The sequence below is a fragment of the Gadus chalcogrammus genome, chromosome 11 (assembly GCF_026213295.1).
Source record: "Gadus chalcogrammus isolate NIFS_2021 chromosome 11, NIFS_Gcha_1.0, whole genome shotgun sequence".
Lineage (NCBI taxonomy): Eukaryota > Metazoa > Chordata > Actinopteri > Gadiformes > Gadidae > Gadus > Gadus chalcogrammus.
The window spans coordinates 19552853-19580352 of record NC_079422.1 but is presented as its reverse complement, the minus strand read 5'-3'; the positions used below and the strand labels follow the sequence as shown (position 1 = coordinate 19580352).

Sequence of the window (27500 nt, the reverse complement as noted above, 5' to 3'; positions counted from 1 at the left end):
CGTGCGCGCGTGTGCAACAAGACAAAATAGCAGAATCCAAATACAGAGGCATACATGTGGACTTGAAACCCTTTCACGTCTTGATGATTTATGAGACAGATGTATTGGATACAACACAAATGGACACGGTAATAAAAAGCCTACACAAATGAGGTCGCAGCACATGAATGAATGTGATGAATGAACCGTTCACAAAGACAAACACACATACTACAAACAAGTAGTCAGTATCTAAAGATTCTTTAATGATGTGAAATCTTTTATCGAATCACTGTTCTTTTGAAATACATTGGAGTCTGAATGTGTTTTTAGCAGCGATTGCAAATGTTTATTGACATGAGACACGTACTAATTGTAAATACATTCCTACGAAAACGCAAACCCCAGCGTACCTCGTTACCTCGTTTGATCCGAAAATGTTATTTTGAAAATGGACAACTATTCGTGGTGAACTCTTGAAACGAATGCAACAACTCTTTGGGAACCCGCAGTGTACGATGTTTGTCCTCTCCTGGAAAAATAAGCCAATAGGCCATCATTGTCAAAGTGTGATTAATGAAAAATCAAAATACTTCCTTATTGAGACCAAATGCGGTCAACCACACATTATAACGGCCGAAGCCCGATCCCAAAGTTTAAGCCCTCCAATGAGGGTTAGGAAAATTGGCTTTTGGACATAATTGTCTATTTAACTCCTAACCACTTGGCAGGTGAAATCCTCTGATCGGCTAAGTGTGTGGGATGATTGGGACCCACAATATTTCAGTCATTCATCCCAGGCACTCAATTGGTTTTTCTACTGTGATCGGCGCTAAATAATTGAGTCAAATAGGAACGGACATAGACAAACCTTATTTGTGGAAGGGTTTAACCGGAAGCCAAGCCAGTGTGTAAACGGAGGGAGGAGATGCAAAATCCCATGATACCAGGTGCAGCCGACAGAGGGCGTTATTTAAAATCCTAAAGAATTATGGTTCAACTATTATTTCGATAAACCAGCAACAGTGCTCAGCCACTGAATTCCTTGTGCGACAGATTTCCCCGAAACACCAACACCAGGGCAATGGAGCTAACAGCAGGGACTATCACAGACCTCTGTCTCTGGCACCCAGACACAGCTGCCACCACCACCACCACCTGCTGGTAGCCAATAGGGCTTGTCCTGTGCGATATCACATCGCAACGATTGTTGTTTAATAATTCATGTTGAAATGATATGCCATTATGGTGGGAGACGTTGTTGTGTTTTGAAACGGGCAGAGAGTTTCTCATGCGACGCTTGGCAAAAGAGTTTTCATTAGCCAAGGTTATAGTATTGTTTGGCTAGATCATGGATTTTTTTGAGGATTTTTTCCTCTCAAAATATGGTATTTTAGTATCGGCAACCACAATCCCCATAATGCATTCTGATGTACAAGCCCCATTGACTAATGCAGTGCTTCAATTGACATGGGAAACCACGGTACAATGTGGTGTGTTTTTTGAATGGCCTCCGATCTTAGGTGTGTGAATTTTTTACACTCACACATTTTATCCCCTGTTTACATTTTCCTATATGTATGAGCACATGTATGTGCTCTGTTCTCTTGCATTGCCCTTACAATGAGAAACACAAAATACATGTCCTAGCTCACAGGGGAGCTATTGTCCAAAGACATTAATTCCTTTCCTAGGAAGAAAGTGAAACAGAAATGACAAAGCAGAACATCTAGCCCTACACAGATGGGTTCTGAGGCAGTAGTGGCTTAGTGCAGGACTAAATTAATTACAAACAAGACCAAGGGGATATCAAACAGTCAAAATATTGTTCAGGTTGGTTTACAAAGCTACACGGGTACCGTTGCTAGATGTTTGTTTGCTTGCTTGCTTGTTCCCGTTGTGTCAATTACGCCTCAATACGACTCTCAATACAACATATCAACTAGTGAAACAACAGCAAAAAAAAAAAAATGAAAAAGGTTTCCATTAGAGAATCACTTTGGCCGATTAGTTTGTTTGCGTTAATGTGAACCCCTCAGTTTCACTGGTTGATCAGGTTGATAGGTTCATACGCACATAAGTGTGTACGTGTGTGATGATGGCACAATTGAAAAGCAATAGAATAGTGGAGTGCCAAGCCTTACCATCTGCTTCTCTCTCTCTCTCTCTCTCTCTCTCTCTCTCTCTCTCTCTCTCTCTCTCTCTCTCTCTCTCTCTCTCTCTTCCACTCTCTTGTGCATGTTTAATGTATTTGAAAAGATTTTCGGAGAGTCTCACGTGACACTGCCATTGGTTCAAGTGCAGGTCAATGATATTTCAACCTGCTCTGGGCAGCTGCTGGAACCATTGAAGACAAAAGCGGGAGCGAGAGAACAAGAAATAAATTAAAAGGAGAGAGAGACGGGAGAAGAACCGTGAGGACCGGCTCCTAGGATTCAGCTGGACTCAATCAGAATGAAACCCATTCTGTATTTTTGTAATTCTACCAATCCTCCCTCACCACTCGGGGTCATTTTCCTCACAATAGTGGAATACAGAAGCTGGTTGGGAGAAAATGCAATTTTGCCGTTGAATGACCTTCCCTGTGACCTTTGGGACTGTTGTTGCACTGTTGAGATTGGATTGAGGTTGTTTTTCCCCTCCTCACTAATCTCTTGCACGCCTCTCGCTTCCCTCTCTTTTTTATCCGCTGAATTCATGAAGTCCAGCTGCTTGGGTTCTCAAGATTATTTATAGAACTTTAAACGCGACCGGGTTAGTGCGAGTTAGCACGCGAGTGCGGCACTTCAAAAGCCCCGGAAGACAACAACTAGAAGCCACAGAAACAGAACGTCAAGTTACTTGTAATCTTTGTTTTATCTATACATACATTCAGTCTACGTCGGAATTGACATAACTTTCATACGGATTGAAGGTATATATTATCATAACCATTAACATTTAAGGCAATAAGTACATTTGTCAGAAGAAGTGAAACAATATATGTCACTTCAGTAAAGATATTCATAGAAACAAGTGCCAAGCACTTACAATTGTTAGATGAACCCATTCTCTATACAACAAAGATAGCTAGGATAAGATGCTATACGATGCTTAGTATTATTTTTAAGAGCAAGGACGTACAACATATAATAAGTGTGTACATTAATCGCAAGCTTATCATATAAACATCTACCATACAAATGGTATAAATATAAGCAAATTATACATCCAAAAGCAGTTGAATCACCATGATGCTCATAGGTTTTATGTCAGTTCATAAATCTGTGGTTCTTAAGCATTCAGGGAGACTATTGCACTATTGTTTCATGCCGCCAGAGAACAGCCATATAGCTGAATAGTTTTGGCGAAGAATGTTTGATGGCTATCTGCTTGTGGTGGGTGGGCCTGGTTGGCCTAGCAGTGTTGTAGGGGATTAGGAGTCCTGAAACGCAGCCAGGAGGGTGGACCATGCGGAACTTCAAAAACAAACATTTTGGAAGAATAATTGTGGAACGAAATGGAGGGGGGAGGGGGTGAGCCAGCGTGACGAGGCCAAGGTTTCGGTATGGAGAGTTTCACTTTATTATTTACTGAACTTTGTTCTTTTGGGCCAGAGATCCAGCCCCGCCTTTAGCACAAGCTGTAGATCGTAGATAGACATCCGATCGTCCACGTTGACACCGGCCAAACACAGATTACGATAATACTCAAGTGTCTCTCGTTGGCAGTTTGAGAAGAGACGAAATCGCCCTGATTCTGGAGATAAATCTCTCCCGGATGAGGCGAGGGTCTCCCCACTGATCTGCCATGGAAACATGGCTTTTGAATTCCAATTTTTCTAGTCGTCGCGGCCACTCAATGCCTCTCGTTCAGCCTCTCGTTCACATTTGTCCGTTGCCAGACGACCTAAAGACGTCAGAATGCGTCACACATTACAAATCACATTACAAAGGGCCAACCCAGTTGGCCCTTTGTAATGTGATCTCCATCTTATTTCCATTAGCCTCGAGAATGCTAGGCTGCTCAACATTTAATGTTGTGTTGTGGCATTTCCTGAGCCCGGTAAGTCATTAGGGTAGAGCTGGAGTCAGAGCAGTATCACCTGCATAACAATGAAACAAGGTTCTGCATCTACACATAACGATACCCGCTGTAAGCGGGGGCGGGTGTTAAGCGAGCTGCATTTCCACCGTCCTTCTCTTAACAATTTGTGTTTCCTTAAAAGAGCTTTTACAACGCACAGGCCTCACATGAACCCCATATGTTAGTATGGCGCTTATAGCGGCAGCGGGGACCTTCGAGAGCTGACAGCCAGCTCACACGGTGAACAGTTGGAACAGTAAGTTGGGTGTTGCTCAAGGACACCTTGCTCCGTAGTCCCAGGGAGCCCGGATCCAACAAACAGCTCCTCAGCTTCCACGGATCTGCTGCGTCCCCTGAGAGACCCCCAGCCCGTATAGAGTGGGAACCCTAATGTTCAGCCCAGAGGGAGCCCGCGGATAACATCTGCAGGGGAGGATGATGTTGCCTGTAAAGAAGGTAAACTGTTGAATATGGAAGAGCTGGAAGATCGTAAAAAAAAACGTTTTTTTTATAACATTCTGGGGGGAAATAGATCTCAACAATGCTATCTGTGGTGTGCAAGTAGATTACGATGCAAAAATGAACATGAGCAGGTTTGCACACACGCACACACACATAAACAAACACATCTAAACAAGCTTGGGGGAATTGTATCACACAGGGGGTACAATGTTATTAACTAGATCCTCACCCAATTTGTCACGTTTCTATTGCATGTGTAGAAACGTGGCAAATTCGATCAATCAAGAATAATTCTTGAAAGAGTATAGGAATACGATGTCCCAGCTTTGTTTACCTACCTTTTCAGCATAGACCATACTGATACACCACAATGCACTTGAACGATAATGATGTTTAAATAGGTACAGCAGTGGCATGCATTCAGAAGCCTTCATACCGGCAGATTTTGTAGTGTAGGTATGTGATTACCGCTCCAGTGTTTTTTTTCTCTCTCTCTCTCTCTCTCTCTCTCTCTCTCTCTTTCCCTCTCTCTCTCTCTCTCTCTCTCTCTCTCTCTCTCTCTCTCTCTCTCTCTCTCTCTCTCTCTCTCTCTCCCTCTCCCTCTCCCCCTCTCTCTCTCTCTCTCTCTCTCTCTCTCTCTCTCTCTCTCTCTCTCTCTCTCTCTCTCTCTCTCTCTCTCCCTCTCCCTCTCCCCCTCTCTCTCTCTCTCTCTCTCTCTCTCTCTCTCTCTCTCTCTCTCTCTCTCTCTCTCTCTCTCTCTCTCTCTCTCTCTCTCTCTCTCTCTCTCTGTCTCCCTCTGCCTTTGTGTGTGTGTATGTTTGCCTGTGTGCGTGCAGGATGGTGTCTATGCGTTTGTTTTTGCATGTGTGCATGTGTGTGTGGGTTGCTGCGGGGTTGTGTGCGTGTATACATGCATGCATGTGTGTGTTTTTGCATGCCTGAGTGCGTGGGTGGGTACTTCTATACGTGCGTGTGTGTCTGTGTGCATGGGTGTGCATGGAAGTTTATGTGTGCCTGAGTGCGTGGGTGGGTGCGTGTGTATGTACGGGGTGGGTGCGTGCATGGATGTGTGTGTGCGTGTGTGGCTGTGTGCGTGGGTGTGTGCGTGTATACGTGTGTGTGTGTGGGTTGGCGTGTATGCGTGGGTGGGTTGGTATGCGTGTGCGTTTGTGGGTTGGTGTATGTGTGGGTTGGTGTGTGTGTGTGCTTGGGTGGGTGCGTGTGTTTCTGTGCGTGCCTGCGTGGGTGCGTGCCGGGCTTTGATGAAACATCTTGTTTTCCCTGTGCCGGGGAGCTCTGGGCTGCTTCCCGGGCCTGGGGATGAAGGCCTTGTTTACCGCCCGGCCCAGGCGGCGCAAACAAGGTCACCGGGATTAACGATTCCATTTATTTTAGGGTATTCGTGTGTGCGTGCTTGTGTGTGTGTTTTATTAAACTGTCAAAAATCCAAAGTCATTACTCTCAAATATCCTCTGAAATCCCGCGTGGACTCTGGGTGAGGGTTCAGCTCCGGGAGCACATGGTGGCACTGCGAACGGCGGTGGCGCAGGGAGGGGGCAGGGAGGGGGGGAGGGCTGTCACGTTAGGAGATCACAGCCTCTTTAAGACCGCTTTCTCATGTCTTAGTTTCAAAGTTCTCCCGCGTCTCGGGGCGAGCTTGATGTGAGCCTGTCAGATGAGTTCATGTCTCTCTCCACCCCCTCCCCCTACTCCCCCTTTCCCGTCTCCCCCTCTCCCCCCCACTCCCCCATTGACGGAAACAGTTGGGCCGACAGACTCGCTCTCAAGCCGGTGACAGTTTAATGATCTCTTCTTTATTAAACACCCCTCCTCCCTGTTCTATCACTCCATCGCTCCCTGGCTGTTAAAAAAAGAAAACCTCCCCTCCCCTCCTTCCGTCACTCGTCGCCTGTGCCCGCCATCTCTTAATCTCTCCTCAATGTGCTTTCCTTGTTTCTCCTTCCACCTTCTCCTCTTCTGCCAGTGCTCCCCTCTCTGTGGTGGGTTAACCCTCTCTCTCTCTCTCTCTCTCTCTCTCCCCATCTATCTCTCTATCTATCTATCTCTCTCTCTCTCTCACTCACTCTCTCTCTCTCTCTCTCTCTCTCTCTCTCTCTCTCTCTCTCTCTCTCTCTCTCTCTCTCTCTCTCTCTCGCCTTCTTTCCCACCTACATTCCTCTTGGCTTTTGTTTTTTCTCCTTCTCCTTCTTCTTATCAGTCGGAGGAGGTAATTCATTTCCAGGCTGGCAGAGGCAAATCAATTAGTCAGTCGGTCGGTAGGCCAGCCAGTCAGCAAGGCAGCCAGTCAGCTGGGTAGACTGGCTGCCTCAGCCAGTCGCTGGGTAGATCTCGCCAGTCAGCCAGCTCGTCGCTCAGTCAGACGGTAAGTCTGTGAGGGTGCAGCAGTGTTAAAACATTAATTAAAAAAGGCCCATAAAGTGGCAGGCAGCCATCCAAGTACATAGTTGTGCCCTCGTCAAACCAATCAGCATCCTGGGTTCCTCTCTTTCCTTCAGCCTGTAGCTCTCTGGGATCTAGCACCACCTATCGCCCGTCTGAAATCTGCCTTCTGTTGCTCCACAGTCGAGTCCATCGCAATATTGGAAATATGGAGTTCATGCAAACTGTCAACACAAAATGTCTACTCTGATGAACTCTGAATAACCACAATAGCGAAACTGGGCGTTTCTATTAAATACGCCCATCTATATGTCTGTCTCCCTCCCTCCTTTCTGGGGTGTGTTCATTCTCTCTCTCTCGCTCTCTCCCTCCATCTCTCCCTCTCTTCCTCCCGCCCTCTCTCTCTCTCTCTCTCACTCTCTCTCACCAAGGGAAGATACATGATAAGAAACTCTCTAACCTCTCAGCAGGGGATCTGGAGAATCAACAACAAGGCCAGAACAAACGAGAAATAATATCGCACCAAATGGTGGGAGAGCGAGAGCGTCGTTAAGAACAGACGTTGTAGCGGGAGTGATGTTTAATTCAAAGATGTCGCAATCGTCGGATTGATTTATATTTCTAAAGATGAATTCGGTTCATACATGTTATTGTCTATGGACCAGAGCGAGTGTGTGTTTTGAGGCCTTTTTGGGGGGGGGGGAGGGAAGTCAGTTTGTTGAATTGTAATTATTGTCCGGGAAACGCTATTTATACGTAGAAATAAATACATTTGGAAGCCTGGGAGTAGCCCCGGGACATTACTGCATCGTTCATAATTCATCAGTCATGAAATTGTGTGTTTGGTTTGATTAACTGCGTCAGCGAGTCAACACCTCTCTGACACGACTTGAGACTGACAGGCATTAGATGTTCATTAACAGATGCATGTCTTTTCTACCGGGTTTCAACCGCACAGAATTACCCTGTTGGATGATTTTTCACCTCATATTTGTCTCCTTTCTGTTTTTTTTGTTTTGCAGCTACGGGAAAATCGTGTCAACAAAGGCCATCTTGGATAAGAACACGAATCAGTGCAAAGGTGAGTGGTGCTTCCTTTGCCTTCAGAAGCTGATAGCGCTGCGTAGTATTCACCAGTCAAGGGATAAATATACAGCAGCAGTATCCCCAAGAAACAGGGTGACTACACATGACCTTCAGAGCTATTTCAGTCGTTTCAATACTAGCTATTTCGTGTCAGAAGGTGGATTCCTGGGCGCAACGGCTGGACCAAAAATAGTAAACTAAAGGAAACGTTATTAAGTTGGTTTTGTAAACAGGGCGGCCAGCCGTGGGTTGATCTTTGATAGGCTGTGTACAAGGGGGCGGAGGCACAGACGGACATGTTACGACGCGATGAGTGGGAAAGTTAAACCTGCCAGGGCGGACATGTTGTCTGCAGACACACACTAATGCAATCAGTGCAAGGGGAAGTCGGGTTGATTACATTTGGATGGTGAATAACAAATAAACTTAATAACAACGCTGCACTTTTTGCCATACTTTGTTTGATGGCTGAATAATAACTCAGCGCGTTGGAGTGAGTCATTAGCCATTCACGGTGTCATTAGCCATTCATGGTGTCATTAGCCATTCATGGTGTCATCCGGGGTTCACCGTCCTCGACCAACCAGTCCAGCAACGCGGGAGAGTATCACGCCCTCATAAAACCACCGCCGTCAGCGCATCACCGTCGCGCCGTCGAGTTCTCGTCTTGAACGATAGGCCGCCAATTGTCTCCTTTGACGTTGTGTCACTTGATGTTTTGTCACGCTCCGCGCCAGATGATTTCCCAATTGCACAGCAATTACACTTACACTGGAGGAGCGCAAGTACGCCCCCGCTCCCCCCCCCGAGCATGACACCGCCACGGCCTTCATCGCTTAACCGGCCGCAACAATGACGACCGTATGTTTCAAATAGAGCTCACAGCAGGGGGGTGGCGGGGCGGTGGTGGGGGGTGGTGGGGGCAGTGGGTAAATCAGCGGCTTATGCTCTATTTGAGGGTCCGCCTGATTGTTTGAGAGCTCTGAACTGAGCCCTAATCACTGTGATTGTGCACTCGTGGAGAGGCACCGCGGCGCGCGTCTCGTCTCGGCCGTGATTGGGCGCACGGTGTCTGCCCCAGCTCCACTCCACTGGAGCGCTCCACTCCAGCCCGGGTCTTCAGACACGCCAGCGGGGCTGACGGAAGCAGCAGCTTCTGAGCGGCGCGAGCCGCGCAATCAGGCCCGTCTGTAGCGCCAACGGATGAGCACTTTAGACTGAGAAAAGGGAGGCATGGTGGGTTGTGTTTTTTGTTTTTTTGTATTAGGATGATATCCGATCGACTGACTTTGACTTTGAATGCGATGGAATGATGTTTCTTTGAGTTGAGGTTAAAGTAACACGTTGGGAGTTGTTGAAATCACATATTTTTTCACTGTAACATATTTTTATCGTGAGATAGGAAGACAGGAAGGTGTGGGAGATATAGGGGAAGACGCGCAGCGAAGGACCATGGGCAGGAATCGAACCCCTGTCGCTGCGGTAAGGACTAGGCCTTAATGGTACACGCTCTACCCGGTGAAGCACCGACGCGCCCAAACACTGTTGATTTTAATGAAATCCAAACCATCGCCATATCTACTCTGGGTTTACAAGTTTAGAAGGGTTTACTGTGGTCTGTCTGGAGTCCAGTGGTACTCATTGATCCTGCGTGCCGAGGTGGGAGAGGGACTACCATGTTTGTGTAGCTCACAGACATAAAAGATGGATTTGATTTACATACTGTAATTGCTCTGCTAAATATTGCAGTGCTGCGGTTTATGAAAGTATTCTCATTATTGTTTGTTTGGCCATGATTCGCTGGCGACTTACACCCCATTTAAATGAACTCCTTCACTGAAGTTGGTGAGTGTGTTGGTGTGGGGGGATATATGAGAATATGATTAAAGGGTTTGTGGAGGGTGTAGGGAAAGGGGTACTCACACGGTCGCAGTGCTAACAGCGTCCACAGTGCTCTTAGTTTCATTATCACTTCAACCATTGATTTAGTCCAGGAGATCTCAATCTGGCCGACATAAATACAGAGAGCCCTGGGTTTCAGCGGGTGCCAGCTCATTGTGGAAACACAGAGGTTTCCGGTCTATTAGTCTTAGTTTTTTTTGCTTACGAAGGTTCCTAAACTAAGTGAAATGACTTAGAAGTGTCTAAGTGGCCGCCCATGGTAAGTGCTGGTGACATGCTCTTAATGCTGAGGAATCGCCTGTTTGGGCCGTTCTCGGAAATCAACGATCAACATGACAACATCCTCGGTCGCATAATGACGTAGATCGGTGTAAGTGCTTTCGGATTCATCGAGCACTGCGGTGGTCCTTTTGATCATTTGACCGGAGCCAGAGACTGGGATCCAGTTAGCAGAGTGGCCGTGTCTTCGGGGAGGAGAGAGTAGGATGTAGAGAGGGAGAGGAAGAGGCAGAGGGAAGCCACTTTAGATTGTAAACGGCTTCCATTTCCCAAAGACATATAGGTGCGACTTAATGAATAAAAAAAGGGAACAATAATATACATTTACTAACAATTAACTGACTAACGTTAATTAAGTAACATTAATTAAGAGATACTAATGATATCGTAATCATTTAGTACCAATGGTGTTCTTGTTTACTAATGGTGTTCATGTTAACTAATAAACATGAATAATAGCTAACACGGTTGGCAATTTATAATAAGAAGTAGCAGCGTTTTAAAGTCCACACAATTACCATACAAATTGGACTACACGTCAGTGTACAAGTCAGTGTTCAAGTCAGTGTACAAATCAGAGCATAAATCGAAAAATCAAAAATGCATATACATTTTTATTCTTCGGTATTGAAGACGCAGGGCCTAATCCGGCCCTGCGCTGACAGGTAAATATCAATCTACGGCCCTTTATGAGACCAACAATAGGACAATGAAATGAAAGAAGTGAGTTACATAATGTTGTGCTATTATTGTCCCCTCTTCTTTGGTTCTCTGGAAATATCTTTATCATGCCACCCAGAGGGGCTAGATACTTTCATCTGCGCTGAACTCAAAGACAAAGTAGAAAGTTCTGCTCAGGTTTCTGGGAAATATGGAAACTGCACTGCGCTTCAAAGGCAAGTTAAACAATTACAAAACGTTCTCTGGGGTTTGACGTAGTCCGGCCATCGTTAATCCACCACTGGCTAAGGGAACAGTGGCAGCTAGCTACCTCACTGTTGCAGCAGCAGCAATGTTATGCTATGCTATGATGTGCTAGGCTATTATACATAATTTGCATTGCTAGAAAAACCTCCTCCATGAACTAACAAGGACCCTTCATTCATTTTAAAGAGCGCGAGATACATGGGGTTTGTGTGTCTTTGTGTGTGTGTGTGTGCGTGTGTCTGTGTGTGTTTGTGTGTGTGTGGGTGTGTGTGTGTGTGTGTGTGGGGGGGGGGTTATGACACACATTCCAAGACTTTTTATGAGTGAGTAGAATGTTATAAAGCCAGCAGACACTTGCTACTTTGTAGCATGCTTGTTGCCTACTGCGCAGCTCTATCTAAGCTCAGAGTGGCTCTCCAATAACACTCATAGAGTGTCGCCTGTATCCTCAACACATTCTGTGATTGGTCCTTGCTATGGTTACCATGATAACCAGAAGGAAGGTTATTTGCACTGTTATTATCTTGTACGTCTTATTCAAAACAGGCACATTTTGGCACCTTCCCAGCGCAGGACAAAGACATGTTTGACGCCTCGTCTCGTAGTCGAACCCTGTGGTTCTACTGAAAGCGTTTTCAGCTTTTCACCTCAGGATGGAGGACAAGGTTAGCCGAGGGGATGGTTTACTGTTCTGGCCCCAGGGCAGGGCAGAACCGACCCACAGGGGAAGCAGTGTTTCCCATACGGGTCGGGGACTGTTTGATCTTTGCAGGGTGTGGATGTGTTGAAAACCACGTCTGCAGAAAGCCTGTCTGCAAGGGAAGGGGAAGAAAACCTCTGGATGTACTGTCTCTCAAGTCGAGGTCCCTGTCAGGTGCAAACGCCACATAAAAACATGATCGCTTGTGGTAGTGTGAGTGAGCCAGCATGCGATTTCTAGACTTTAGTCGCTCGTTCAAAGTAATCAATCTCAACAATCTATTGATTAAACTAGTTCAAATGGGTATGATAGGCGATATTAGGATTATGCATTGCGGAAAAGTATGTAGATATCTTTTCATGCAGCATGCATTTTACCGCATGACACCATCACTGGTGCATCTTGTGATGTGATTGGAGATGGGGATCGAGGCTTGCAGATGACAAGAAGACGACAATGCGACATGAAAGTCGCATCGTGTAAGACTGAGCCCCGCCCCGTTAGTAGGCAGAAGGTCTTCACAATAAAACAAATCAATAACAGTGTTCTGTCCACACTTACTGGATGTGTGAAGCCAACCAGCATAGACGGGCTGGCAGTGGGGCTGGAGTGGGAGGGATTCTGGGGTGTTGATAGTACGATTCTTGTCAACAATGCGCGGTACAAGCTGGCCAGAATTTTTCATTTGTAGAATATATTAGCTACAGGATGTGATTTTATCAATGACATCACTATCGATCAGTGTCGACTCCAGATGTGTCCAGGTCCATTTTAAAGATGGACCTAGCCACATCTGGTACAGCATTAACGTTGTAAGTAATACAACGTTAATGCTGGATCAATCTCCCAGGATCAAATATTTACATTTTCTACGCCAGAAGTTGTCTGGTGCCTTGTTATGCCCATAAGGGCGGGTAGTTACTATAGGGGGTCGGTTGCTAGGATGCCGTGGGGTCTTCAAGCTAACGTTCTGCGACACTTGCCTGATTCGATGGGATTAAGGTGTGATTTGTGATATGGTGTAGTTATTTTGGTATTCAAAGTATGACAAATGTATGCACAGAGAACCGTGAAGGAGTGGACCGTGGACACTTAAAGCGACACACAATGAGGGCCTCACATTCATCCATTCATACACGCATTCATAAACACATTCAACGCAAGTCATTACAATCAAGGCGTGTCTCGCTCGGGGACACCTCAAATCTTTGCTAGGAGGAGGAACTTGGGACCCGACCACCAACCTCCTGGTTGCCAGGCGACCTGCTCTGCCTCCTGACTACTTTAATAACTCTTCATCGCTGCCACGAGGGAGGAGGCGGGGGGTTGGTGGGGGGTAAATGTGACTGTGCAGTCCAGCAGCACTCATCGACTCAGATGTGTTTGGTATGCCTGACTTTCGTTTTTGGCTAAACGACGGGCTTCTCATTAGCGTGTTTCATAAATAAATATGTGTGCACGTGCTGGGCAGATCTCTGCAGCCCCGATGCCTTTGAACAATAAAACACAGATCTGCTTATGAGCAGAACAGAGTGTGCATCCAAACACTGCAAAAAAGAAAGCGAGCAAACAGATGTTCCTGGCAGCGAGGCGTGACGGAGAGATGAAGAGGGATACGTGACCAAAGAGGGACACAGCGAGAGCGGCGGAGGGAGGGAGGAAGAAAGAACCCATGCGGAAAATATTTACATTCCACGTTGTAATTAATGAGCCTCCTTAATTGTCGATTGGAATTTGAAACGCTCCCGTTCCCTTTTTTCCTTTGCTGGCGTCCTGGCGGGTGTCCATGCACACGCGCACACACACACCCATGCACACACGCACAAACATACACATACACACACACACACACACACATACAATGACAATGTACAGAACAACAACGGACTATAATACATTTCTACACATCGAAAAACTCAAATGAGGTTGCACAGGAATAACACGGATAAAAAGCTTCACATCCTGAGGTGTGAAATGTCCATTCATTGATAACACACATAAGTACATTTTAAGGGGGCAGGGGGGAAATAAAGCCTTTGAGGGTGCACGGCCTCAGAAAGAGCTTATGGTCCGTGAAATGGCAAAAAAACGATAGCTTTTGACATCTGTTCCGGTCTTCAAGGCAAAACACACATCACCTCAGACAGTGAGAGACCTTGGCGCTAAGCTCCTGTGAAGAAAGGCCAAATTCCAAGACGACGTGCCTGAATATCCCTGAAGTTCAAACAGTTCGGAGCCCGCTGGAATCGAAGTGTTTTCAGGCAAAACTGCCGATTCAGCATTCTGCGCTGCCTCCTTATTATTCCTTGCTCATTTATCCACGCTTGGTGTGCACAAGTGTGCATGGGTATTTACCCACAGGACCCCCCTTTGTAAGGGGCATTATGGAATGCATGTCAGTCCCATACAGACTGTGGTGGGAGAGATGGAAGGGAGTTGGAGGTCGCACGCATTTTAAACGTCTCACGCGTTCAATAATTTTATGATGGCGATTGTTATTCTGTGCGTCTGTTACGGCAGTCTCACGCTCTGTCCTGTTTTCTCACCTTATTCCTTATTGTCCCCTGTGTGTCTGTGTGTGTATGTCTGGCTGTGTTTGTGTGTCTCTGTGTATTGTGTGTCTGTGTGTCTCTGTGTGTCCGTGCGTGTGTGTTTGTGTCTCCCTGTGTGTATCTGTATGTGTGTGTGTGTGTGTGTGTGTGTGTGTGTGTGTGTGTGTGTGTGTGTGTATCTGTGTGTCTCTGTTTGTGTGTGTGTGTGTCTCTGTGTGTCCGTGCGTGTGTGTCTGTCTGTCTGTGTTTGTGTGTGTGTTTGTGTCTCCCTGTCTGTGTGTCTCTGTGTGTGTGTGTGTGTGTGTGTGTGTGTGTGTGTGTGTGTGTGTGTGTGTGTGTGTGTGTGTGTGTGTGTGTGTGTGTGTGTATCTGTGTGTGTGTGTGTCTAGGCTACGGCTTCGTGGACTTTGACAGCCCTGCGGCGGCCCAGAAGGCCGTAGCTTCCCTGAAAGCCAGCGGGGTTCAGGCGCAGATGGCCAAGGTAGGAGACCTGAGAGGGACCCGCATCACCAGCCCGCCCGCTGCTGTCACACCCGCCCTACTCCTCTCCTCACCCCTCCTCACCCCTCCTCACCCCTCCTCACCCGTCCTCACCCTCTCATCACCCCTTCTCACCCCCTGTCTCTCTCCAACACACCTGCAACACCATTCTCCTGCGCAAAAACCGTGTTCATGAAATCTCTTGTTTGTGTGTGCGTGCGTGATTGTGTGCCTGCGTGTGCGTGTGTTACTGTCTGTGTTTAGGAAGTGCACAAAAAACAAACATTCTCACTTCGGCTGCACCACTTGCCATGATTGCGTGTGTGTGTGTGTATGTCTGTGCGTGTGCGTGTGTGCACGCGTGTTGGTCCATCTCCACACTCCTGTCCGCGTTGCCCGTGTGTTTCCATGTCTGTGTGCGCGTGCCTGCGGCTGAGGTGCACAGTTCCGGGGCCCCCGTTCTGTTTACAGCGGTACATTTGTATGCGTCGGGCTGCGGCTCGGTGGCCCTGAGTGGCTGCGTCCCTCAAGCTCGTCAAGGACGTCACTCACACACCCGCAATCAGACACACGCGGCCCTCTGCAACAAGTGCCTGGATGGAGGCGGAGGGGCGTGTGTGCATTGGTTGATACGGGACAATGCCTGATGAGCACTGGGGAAGAATACAATTTAAATATTGCGTGTGTCTCTGTGTGTGTGTGTGTCTGTCGGATAGAGAGAGAGAGAGACTGTGTGTGTGTGTGTGTGTGTGTGTGTGTGTGTGTGTGTGTGTGTGTGTGTGTGTGTGTGTGTGTGTGTGTGTGTGTGTGTGTGTGTGTGTGTGTGTGTGTGTGTGTGTGTGTGTGTGTGTTTGTGTGTATACGTGTAGGAGAGTCAGTGTGTGTGTGTGTGTGTGTGTGTGTGTGTGTGTGTGTTTGTGTTTGTTTGTGTAGGGGAGAGAGAGACTGCGCATGTGTGTGTGTGTTTGTGAAGGAGAAAGTCACAGTGTATTTGTGTGTGTGTTTGTATGTTTATACATGTAGGAGAGTCATTGTGTGTTTGTGTGTGTGTATGTGTGTAGGAGAGTCAGTGTGTGTGTGCTTGTATGTGTGTAGGAGAGTCAGTGTGTGTCTGTGTGTGAATGTGTGTGTGTTTGTGATGTGTGGACTCATGGCGGATACAGTCTGGCTCGCTTTCGGAATCATTAAAACCACATCGCCACTGAGCTCCCCCGTTTATAAATTAAAGAGAATTGCAATTAAAACTGGCCGGTCTTCAGGCTCTGAGAGCATCCCATTGAATTACACATTACCAGCCTCGTCACTCACCTCTCTGCTGGCTTTAAACCTCTTTTCTCTCTCTCTCTCTCTCTCTCTCTCTCTCTCTCTCTCTCTCTCTCTCTCTCTCTCTCTCTCTCTCTCTCTGTCCCTCTCTTGCTCTCCCACTCTCTCTCTCTCTCTCTCTCTCTCTCTCTCTCTCTCTCTCTCTCTCTCTATGTCACTCTATCTTGCTCTCTCACTGTCTCTCTCAGACTCTCTTGGGCTCTCTCTCTCTTTCTTGCTCGCTCTTCCACTCGCTCTCTGTCCCTGTCGCTCTCTCCCCCTTGCTCTCTCCCCCTTGCTCTCTCCCCCTCCCCCTCGCTCTCTCACTTTCTCGCTCGCTCTCTTACTCTCTGGGGTGGCGTGTACGTTTGAATGAGCACTTTTGTTATATTAAACTACAGTGTGTAGATGAGTGTGTGTTTGGGGGTGGGGGGGGGGGGAGACTCCACTGAGATCTCCTGGGGTGTTGCTCGGTGGGATGAAAGATTCAACTCTGATTGGAGGAGAAAGCCCCCTGATGTCTCATGCTTGTAGTTCACGCTGCGGCTTCAGCTACTCACAATGATGTCTGATGCCAAAGGAGATGCTAGCGTAGCGCACGCTCAGGCTAACCACTTCACTTTCATATTGCCAGGGAAACTTAATTAGTTCTTGATTTCATAGTTAAGATGTGCCGCCACAAACGTGGTTGCACCCCATGGGCAAACAGAGCACACGTTCAGGAGGCGTTAATCTAGCTCTTGAATCTTAACGTCCTGTTTTAGCTCCACTTAAAGCATTTCTCTCTTGATTTTGCTTGAATCAAGATGCTGGTTTGTTTGGCAAGGGACATGTTAGTAGAGAGCGCACTGGTTTACCAACGTGGGGAGGAAATAACAGTTGTTGGTGAATAACAACTACCAGTTCAACACTTTGTCGGGCCTCAGAGATGCTGGGATCTGGCTGATCTGTAAAGAATAGCCATACACACACATACGTATACTGAGTTGTGCGTAAGAGTATAAAGAAATACAGGGAAATACATCCTACTTATAATTTGACGTGTTATCATGAGCTATTTCTGCCATGTGAGCAGTATATCTATATGTAACTTGTCTGAGCCTGATTCATGCTACCCTCTTTATATAAACTGGAGGTGATCTATTTCTATATCTCTGCATATTTCTAGCTCTGTATAGGACCATACTCTAAGACATTCAACAGAGTTTGCTCAGAGTATGCACAAACGTACACTTGTTGACCTATCAATACTCAGGTTCCTCTCCCGGAAGGATAGAGCGATCGTTCCCTGTAACGCATTTTATTCCACATCAATATTTCATCCACTGCATTTCGTTTCGTTGTTGTTTTATTTACCCTTTTTTTGGGGGAGGATTTGACAGCGCTTATCAAGATGAAGTTGCCTACCGAGCCGGGGAAATTTGTCTGTCGTTGTGTTTGAGGATGAGGCGCACTCTTGTCTATCAAGCGCCAAAGCCGCACGCTAACTGGATTCTTCTCCTGAGGATGCGTTCTTCTTTTGCTTTAAAACTAAAACAGACAAGGAGAACACATACAAATGCCAGGCTATGCTTTATTCTTACCGATATCTTAAATGTGGCATTACAACTACCGGAGGTGATTCTAGGCTTTTACTTAGTTGTGTTTATTTTATTTATCCAATCCAGGACAACAAGCTGTTCCCCATTTCCTGTGTGTGTCTACCATATCTGTTCACCCAATTTTTGTGTTACCTGAATACCCAAGTATGCGTCTGTGTGTGTGTGTCTGTGTGTTTAATCAGTTTGCCCGCGTGAGTGCATATATATATATATTAATTACGCTTGTGTGATAGATTTCAGAATTTCAATAGGCCTTGGAAGATTGGAGCAATTCAAGGTCACATTTCAGACTGGGGTCAAAGTTGACGTAGAGGTGAACTATAAGTAACAGTGCCTATAGAGGCACAGCACAGACATCACTCCATGTTGGTGCACACACAACTGTGCCGTCGCATTTTGACAGTTTTGCTCTATTTTCTCCTCTTCGCTTCACACTTTTTTTGTCACAGTTATTCGATCACTCTCTCCTTATCTCCTGGCTCTCTATCTACACAGTCTATCAATCTCTCAAACCCCTCTCTCCTTCCCTTTCCTGCTCATCGCAAGTAAGAAAGGGTGATGAGGATGAGAGAGAAAGAGAAAGAGAAGACAGACAGACAGACAGACAGACAGACAGACAGACAGACGGACGGACGGACGGACGGACGGACGGACGGACGGACGGACGGACGGACGGACGGACGGACGGACGGACGGACGGACGGACAGACAGACAGACAGACAGACAGACAGACAGACAGACAGACAGACAGACAGACAGACAGACAGACAGACAGACAGACAGACAGACAGACAGACAGACAGACAGACAGACAGACAGACAGATATAGAGGGAAGCAGAAGAGTGAGTGGGAAAAGGTGCAGTTTTCAGTGGATCGAGATATTCAGTACAAAAAAGGCAGTCTCTCACGCACACATACACACACACACACAAACACGCGCACATTGTATCCAGAGCTCTTGGCTTGGATGTCATTTATCAGTCCTGATTGAGCCCTATGTTCTGACCAGCTGTGTGCCTCTAATCCCAAATCTCCTTTATGCCTCCATTCTCTCTCTCTCTCACTCGCTCTGACTCTCTCTCTCTCTCTCTCTCTCTCTCTCTCTCTCTCTCTCTCTCTCTCTCTCTCTCTCTCTCTCTCTCTCTCTCTCTCTCTCTCTCTCTCTCTTGCAATCTCTCTCTCTTTATCTTTGTTCCTGTCATACTTTCTTGACATGCTGAAATGTTCTGTGTGTGCTTATGGCTTGTCAGCTGCCTGACACCTTTGTTCCCTGCTCTGTGTGTGTGTGCGTGTGTGCGTGAGAACATGTGTGTGTGTGCATACACCAGCAGGTCATGCTGGGACACAAAACTAATGGTTAAAGACAAAAGTGTCTGTATCTATATAATATACATATAGATACATCTATATAATATATCTCTTTTGTCTCTATCTTCTATCCTTTTACCCTTTATGTTTGTCTCGCCCTTGCTGTACCTCATCCCACTCTCGCTCTCTTTCTCTCTCTCGCCCTGCTCCCTCGCGCTCACTCTCTCTCTCACTCTGTCTCTCTCACTGTCTCTCTCTCTCTCTCTCTCGCTCTCTCTCTCCCTCTCGCTCCCACTTTCGCTCCTTTTCTCTCTCTCCTCACTCTCACTCTTTTTTTGCCATAGCAGCCTAGTTTCACTAGACAAGTTTTAAGAGAATCCTTCCTCTTTTACCGTACGTCACATTTCAGCATTGTCCTCTGTCTAACCCTGCTAAAATATATATATATAGAGAGAGAGTTAGAGAGAGAGAGAGAGAGAGAGAGAGAGAGAGAGAGAGAGAGAGAAATAGATATAAAAATAGATAGTGTATTATTTGAACATTACATTAACAGAAGGCTAATGTGTAATTTAAAGTAAATCATTTATAAAAGCAAAACAACACATCTAATTGTTGCTTAAGATAATTCAACAAAACTAAAAGAATCCTAGAAATAATACCCCGAGTCTGAGTGTTTGTTTATTAAAATGTGTTGTTGGCCTCACTAACGAGAGAACCTTCAGCTCCCTATCGCGTAACCATGGATGCTGAAACGCTGACAGCTCATCTCAGAGGAGAGGAGAGGATGGATGACAGACAGGAACGTGCACATGATCTGCCGGGATGGAGGAACAGTGCGCCTGCTAAAAGGATGCGTGAGTCAGTTGGAATGATGCAAGACTTAGTATGAGGAGAACGAAAAAAAAAAAGTGATACGGACTGACTTTGCAAACAGAAAGAAAACAAATGGGAACGATAAGGAAGTGAAGTCGACTGACTGGCGAATGTATACGTTGAAAGAACGGAAACGTATTGTCCTGCTAATGGTGTGGCAGACGATAAGAGGTAATGTTAGCTTTTGACCGTGATGGGTGCTAACACATATGGATTTCTATACAGCTTGTTTTCCCCCGAAAGGCCAAAAGATAAAGCGTTCCAGGTTGTGGATATACAGTGGAAAAACTTCTAATCCTCAAGGCCATAGCTGAAGGATTCAGATTGCATAAAGGAACCAGTCCAAAAGGGATATAATATCGATGTATTTAGCAGAGCTACACAGTTTATGTTGCAGGGTTACTGTTGTCATAAACAGTCAAAGCTACTAGCTGATTCTAAACAAGCGTTGGAAAAGGAAACAGAAACACTTAGAGGAATGAAAGATAAGATTGAGCTGAAAAACAATACTGCTCCACGTTCCACAAGGCTAAGTTCCTTATGCAGTTTGGCCGAAAGTTGAAGTAGAATTTGAGATCTCCACTTCAGCTTTCTGTCTGAGTGGAGTGGAGTGGAAGGTGCAATACCCAAAGTTCCAGTCCAAAATAAAGTAATCCAGTGCTCAGCACAATGCAATATTCACTGTCTCGCATTGAAGACACATTTTCTTCCTTTGCCAGAGGGGAACATTTCTCAAAGACCTTCGAACATTTCTCAAAGACTGATCTGGCCTTAGATATCTGCAAATGGAGAAAGAGGCATTTTGTGATCGGAATAGCACTGGCTCCCGCTATTTGTCGATGCGCAATGGACAAGGTACCGAATTGGATGCCAGACAACACTTACAAATCTACAACAAGTGCTCACCAGGCTCGGGCTTAAGGGCTCTTCTAATGGCCCTTACACACCAACCAGATTATAGGTCGTCTGACATTCTGGCGAGAAATGGCAGTCGGACCGAATTGGTCATGGCCGATTCAACATCAACGGCACCGATCTCGCCAGACGACCGATAATCTGGTTGGTGTGTCAAGGCCTGAACAAAGAAAAAAAAAAAAGGGAAATATCCTACTTTAGACATGTAATAGACAAAGATGGCTTACACAAGTCACAAGACAAAATGGAGGCTGTACTTAAGGCATCTCAAGCCTGAAAACGTGTTGCAATTCTACGTCAGGCTTGTTACATGTTACACCCACTGAATACACTGTTACAGACCGGAATACTATTGAAGTGGACTGTAAGCTTTGAAAAAACTTTCAGAGCGACAAATTCACTTCAAACATAAGAAGAAGTGCATGCTTGCTTTAAACCCTCCTGACCCCATCATGTTGGTTCTTGATGCTTCACCGTGCAGAATCAGTGCAGTATTCTAAGTTACCAGACCTCTCTGAACAACCAATGGCCTTCGCTTCAAGGTTGCTGACAACGGCTGTGTGTTGCTATGCGTAGGTCGACAAGTGTCCCTGAGCCTTGTGTAGGGGGGTCAAGAAGACAAACCACTACCCCTGTGGACAAAAAGTTCACATTGATAATTGACCATCAGCCACTTGGGTCTTTATTCAACCCACAGAAGGGCGTTCCAGCGATGACGGGTACTAAACAACAGTGACAACGGTGACATAGAGGACCTTTAGTGAAATCGCATGGTTGACTACTGAGGAAGACGAATCAATAGACCCAGCAGACGTGTTTCACTCAACACTAGTCGAACAGCTTCTGGGGACAAACGCTCATATCCAGACCAACATACAATGACCCAACACTGTCTAAAGTGTACGACATCCCCTTGAAAGAATGGCCTCCCCATGGTGTTCTACGGTCTCGAGGTTTCCCAGAACGGAAGGAACACCCATCTGTATATCAAGGAACAGCGATGTGGAGATAATACGCTGTGATGTCTTCTAAATGACGCAGCTGAGTGCTGGATGCCTTGCATGAGAGATACTTAGAGACAGGTCAAATGAGGAGACTAGCCTGTGGCTATGTGGGCTGCCCTCCGTCACGACAAACAGAGGGAGGGCACCACAAAGACCTGCTTTGGACGTCGAAAGGATCTAGAACACACCACCACAAGCACTTAACTCCTGGGGTCGGCCTTTATCACCATGGCAACATGTGCATATTTATTTCACTGCACCAATCACAGACTCCGTGCTCCGGAGAGCAGTTGACGCATATTCTAAATGACAGGAGGTCATTAGGTGCGTTTCCATCCCCCTGATTTTATGCGAACTTTGAAGTATCGAATCAGTAAACGGTGATGGAAACACCAAAATTCGCAGAAAAATCCTATAATTCGCAAAAAGGTTTATCCGCTCGCTTGAGGTGGTTTTTGAGAAATGCGAAAGAGAGTAAATTCGCACAATGGGAGATGGAAACACACTTTTCGAAACAGCTGTGACTTAGCGAACTTTGAACACACAGGACTGATAGTCTTTCCGATTTCTGCATAACGACCGGCCATAGCAACCCTGCCGACATCAACGTGTAACGTCATCACCCTATTCCGCTCCAACCACTTGATGGAAACGCACCTAATTCGAATTACTTTTTTGCGAACTTTCTAAAGATTCGCATCACCTTTTAGATGGAAACGCAGCTAATGACAGCTACGGAACAACATGATTTCTGTACTCAGGACCATAATCTCCAGGAATGGACTTCCGGAGCAAGTCTGCACATACAACGGAAAATTTGAAAATTTGATTTACGCAATCCAGCCCTTCGCCTTATCGTCCAGCCACGAAAGGCTTAGCCGAGATGTTTGTAAGGACATTCAAAAAGTAAATCAATGCAATGGAACAGCAGAGCATAACACCGCAACACCAGATAAACAATTGCCTTTTTGTTGACAGAAATGCAGTCCATTACAGCAACTACCAATCAAACTCCAGCCATAATGTTTCTCAACGGGAACTGACGTCTTCGCATGGACCTCCTCAAGCCTAATGTTAGGCGACAGTATAAACATCTCAATAACAAACCATGCAGAATCCACCAGAACCGGACCACTGATGTGTATAGTGGACGTTGGTGACGTCACTTGGAGACGTCATGGTGATCGGGTCCTTCACGCTCACATGAAAAGCAAACCAGTGCAGACTTTACCTGACTCATCTGACTTGGCTAACGATAATCCAGATATCCCAGCTTCACACGGACCTGAGAACTCTGTGACCACAGACTTACTAAACATGACCAGGACACAAAACAAATGGCTGAGAGACGCTGCCCTGAGAGGCACTGAACGCATCCAAAGGAGTTGAGCTGTGAACAGCAAATGTAGGAAGGAAAATGTAATGAGAAAGAATAATGTCATGTTGAAAATGTTACAATGTTAATAATAATAATAATAATAATAATAGTAATGATAATAAATCAGTCTTGTATAGCGCATTTCTAGGACCCAATGCGCTTCATAACAAAAAAGAAAAAGAGAGTAAAAGGACTCCAAAAAGTCCTTGTATGCCTTGTATAAAGTGTGAGTTTTGAGGAGTGACTTTAATGATTAAATGGACACAGCTGAAGGCCCGTCGTCCCAGGGTGACCAGTCTGTAGCGAGGCTGTAGTGGGCCGGTGCTTGTGGGCCGGGACACAGTGATAAGTTCTGATAGGTAGGATGGACTGGTGGAGTGGATGGCTTGGTAAGCCAAGTACAAGGACCTTGTAGTTAATGCGTTGGCGGATGGGGAGCCAGTGAAGTTTGTTCCAATATTATTGTGTGAGTTAAGGAGACATTAGCAGAGGATGAATGTCATGTTAAACTCTGTGAAGAGGAACTTTTATGCCGAGTCATGTTTAACTTTATAATCATGTTTACAGGTTTGTGCATAATACATAATTAATAAGGGTTAAATAGCATTCAACTAGAAAGGGAGGATGCATAATGTAAAGAACATTACAGGAACTTTAACATTGTATGTTTACCTCATCCTCCTACATCGTATAACTTCTGTGGGGCACTTATCGATGTGTGTAATTATTCATGAGTGAAGTTCAAGTAATTAAAAGAATCCTAGACACAAGAGCTCTTAGACAATTATTCATTTATATGTAGTTGTGCTAGGAAAGTCACAGACATGGCAGAGAGCGAGAGAGACAGACGGACACACAGAAGACGGATGGATATGTTCTTGCATGTGAGCAGACAGACAGATAGACAGACAGAGAGTGGTCAGTCTTGACTGCATCAAGCTATCTTGTAAGGGCGTGACAGCACTGCCGAACTACAACACTTGCCATGTGTTTGGTGGAAACACAATCAAATGGATATTGTGACGGGGGGGTTCAAGACCTCCATCTATCTGGGTTTACTCTGTGATAATGACCAGCTTGCTGTACTTTAACCCACTTATTAGATGGCTACTTGCTAAAGAAATCAATAATTTGGCACAACAAAAGATGATTTTATTGATTTAAAAAAGATGAATTGCTTCCACTAAAATAATAGAGGAAACAATATCGGAGGTCTGTTATTCAGAAGTGATATACCGCTGAACCCTGTGATTGAACAATCAGAGTAGTCATCACAGCCCTCTAATCAATTCTTTATAGTCGAGGGGTCCCTTGTGTATTGTTTTATTTCTTCTTAGTTTTTGTTCGTTTCTTGATTTCCATCCGTGTTCCTCTCTTTCTGTTGTGCTTTCGTTTTTGCTTGCACATTTAAAACGTCCATTTCAGGTTCAGCACAGAGATGTAGGAGAGTTCACCGGAGATAATAAGGATTTGTGTGAGAGGGGAGATTTTACAGCGGAGAGTAGCCCCAAGGGTGTGTGTGTGTATGTATGTGTGTGTGTGTGTGTGTGTGTGTGCACGTGCGCGTGGGCATCCAGTTTATATAGACTAGTCTATAGATGTGTTCTTCTTCATGCACATAAATGTCTAGGTTATTGTGTGTGTGCGTGTGCATGTGAGTTCTTTGCTCAGCAACTTTTGCAACAAAGGAAAAGCTTGAGGAGAGGAAAACAAGCAGAAGGACAATGAAGCCAGGTGGAGGAGGGAGGGAGAAAGAGAGAGAGAGATAGAGAGAGAGCCACAAAGAGGGAGAGAGAGAGGAGCAAAGGAGCCCCAATTAAATTACACGTAATCTGGTCTGAACGTACGCGTCCATTAGCTGCTCTCCAATCGTATTAGCCCTGCATTAGCCTTGTCTATGCTGCGCTGTGTGTCTGCCTTTTTGTGAGTGTGTATCTGTGTGTGTGTGTGTGTGTGTGTGTGTGTGTGTGTGTGTGTGTGTGTGTGTGTGTGTGTGTGTGTGTGTGTGTGTGTTCGGCCTATTGTGCAGATAGGAGTGTTTTCACCATCTTTCAATTTTGTGTGTCCGTGTTTGCTAAATGGTTGACTATAAACGTGTACTTCTGTGTGTAACGGTGAATGTGTTTGTTAGTGTGCACGGAAATGGGAGGTAGTGAAGTATCTGTATATTGGTGTGTATGTGGGCGTGTTTTTGCAGGGGGGGTGAGGTGGGAGAGTAGGATTGGGATTTATTGGACAGCTCCTTTCTAACAAACGGATAAGAGGGATTGAGGCGAAGAAGGTATGGATTAACTTTATACGTCAAATACAGAACACATACAGGACGTAAGTGGTAATGTTGACAGGAAACGCAAAAACAACAACAGGAACACTGTTTACAATAAAAAACAACCATAATATTGCCAGTAAAAAGAAATTACACTCTTGGCATAGGGGAAGATACCAATAAATAATATAAAATTTGACGTTCTTCACTTGCCAGGACACAAATTATCCTTAAAGAGATGTACAGATAGAGAGAATGTCTATATCTATGTTTGTGTGTTTGTTTATGTATGTCTGTGTGTGTGTGTGTGTGTGTGTGTGCGTGTGTGTGTGTGTGTGTGTGTGTGTGTGTGTGTGTGTGTGTGTGTGTGTGTGTGTGTGTGTGTGTGTGTGTGTGTGTGTGTGTGTGTGTGTGTGTGTGTGTGTGAGTGTGTGTGTGTGTGTGTATGTGTGTGTGTGTTTCTGCGCGCACACGCATAAGAGGCGCAGTGTATGGAACTTGGTAGGGGCCCTGATGAGCTCAGTGTTCCCAGTTCTGATGGCCAAGGGAAAGAAACTCTGTCTCAGCCTCTCTTTCTGCTGCGTGCCTGACCGCAGCGTCTGAAACAGTGGTGTGGACCCCTTCAGGATCCTAAAAGCTCTGGTTCTGCAAGCCAAGTCCTGTAAGTCCTGCAGAGAGGGGAGCGAAGAAATTCCAGTCGTGCATTCAAACCGACCGCACTACTCTCCGCAGAGCCCTCCTACCCTGAGTGGAGCTGTTGTCAAACCAGGCCGTGGTGCCTCCTGTCTGAACGCTCTCTGCAGCTACAGAGTAGGAGGGCGGAAGGATCCTCGGGGAGGCTCTGAATTTATTCAGCTACCTGCCTCTTCTTCCTCACCAGAGTGTCTGTGTGTGTTTACCATGTCAGACCCTCTGTGATGTGGTATTTATAACCGCTCACACTCTCTCTGCGGTGTTGGAAGCTGAACTGTAATCAATGAAGAGCAGTCTCACACAGCCACCCCCCTATTCCGGCTGTCAAGATGAGAGAGTGGTGGTGTGCAGTACCTGAGAGTCAGCATCGGCCGTGGTTCAGTTTGGCCGATAAGCAAACTGCATCAGCTTCGTCGCTCGTACCATGGTATGAGCAAGGTACCATGGTACGAGTGAGGAAGGCCTAGATGTGAGCCTTGATCAGCACCTCGATGCATTTCATGAGCACTGAGGTGAGGGCCAGCGACTGCGTCATTCAAACAGGCTGGAGAAGCATTTGTGGGACACCGGGACAATAGCGGATGCCTTTAAGCAGGTGTGGATGGTGGACTTTGAGCCAGGGAACAGGTTGAATATGGGGAACACTTGGGCTAGCTGATTAGCACATGTCTTCAGCATTCGCCCAGACACGCCATCTGGACCGGCAGCCTTCCTGGTGTTCATACTCGTCAGAACCCTCCCTACGTTCTGGTTCCGTCACAGTGTGCGCTCAACCCCATCGGATCTCACTCCAGGAACTCACTCCAGGTGCGCTAACCATATTACCAGTATTAGCCAACGAGCTAGCCCAAAACCGTGCATGAAGTGAGTTCAGGTCGTCGGCGAGGGGTGCAAGGGCACTCAGAGCAGAGGGAGGGACGGCCCTGGTAGTCTATTAAAGTCTGCGGTCCCTTCCATCGGTGTCTGGTGTCGCGCTGATACATCTGCGTCTCCACTCCGGCTTTTTTCTTTGTGCTTCCTCTTGGCGTCCTTCTCGCCCTTCTCCATCCGTAGGACGGCGTGTTTTGCTTGTCTGTGTCGCTCGACACAAGGCCAGAGTTATAAGCTGCAGTGCAGGCATTCAGGCGCCGCGGAAGGATTATGTCAACCTACCGTTTGTTGGTTAGGGAAGGACCTCTTACCACGGGGACGTCGGTGTCGGCTAGTGTTTTTATGAAGCCCGTAACATTTATTTATTCATTATTATTTATATCAACTTTGGATTATTTATATCGACCTTTATATGGAATGCAATATTGCTCACTCTCACTTATTGACATTTATTGA

The 27500-nt window shown here is 46.1% G+C and overlaps 1 protein-coding gene across 3 annotated transcripts in view; it reads left to right on the top strand.

The window, feature by feature from the left end:
- LOC130392218 (RNA-binding motif, single-stranded-interacting protein 3-like) overlaps positions 1–27500 on the top strand; it is a 162597-nt gene that overhangs the window by 69607 nt on the left and 65490 nt on the right. For all 3 annotated transcript variants that reach the window (XM_056602676.1, XM_056602678.1, XM_056602677.1), the window contains 2 exons: positions 7929–7987; positions 14742–14833. In XM_056602676.1, the coding sequence (XP_056458651.1) occupies positions 7929–7987; positions 14742–14833 (151 nt within the window). The remainder of the gene's footprint in view (positions 1–7928; positions 7988–14741; positions 14834–27500) is intronic.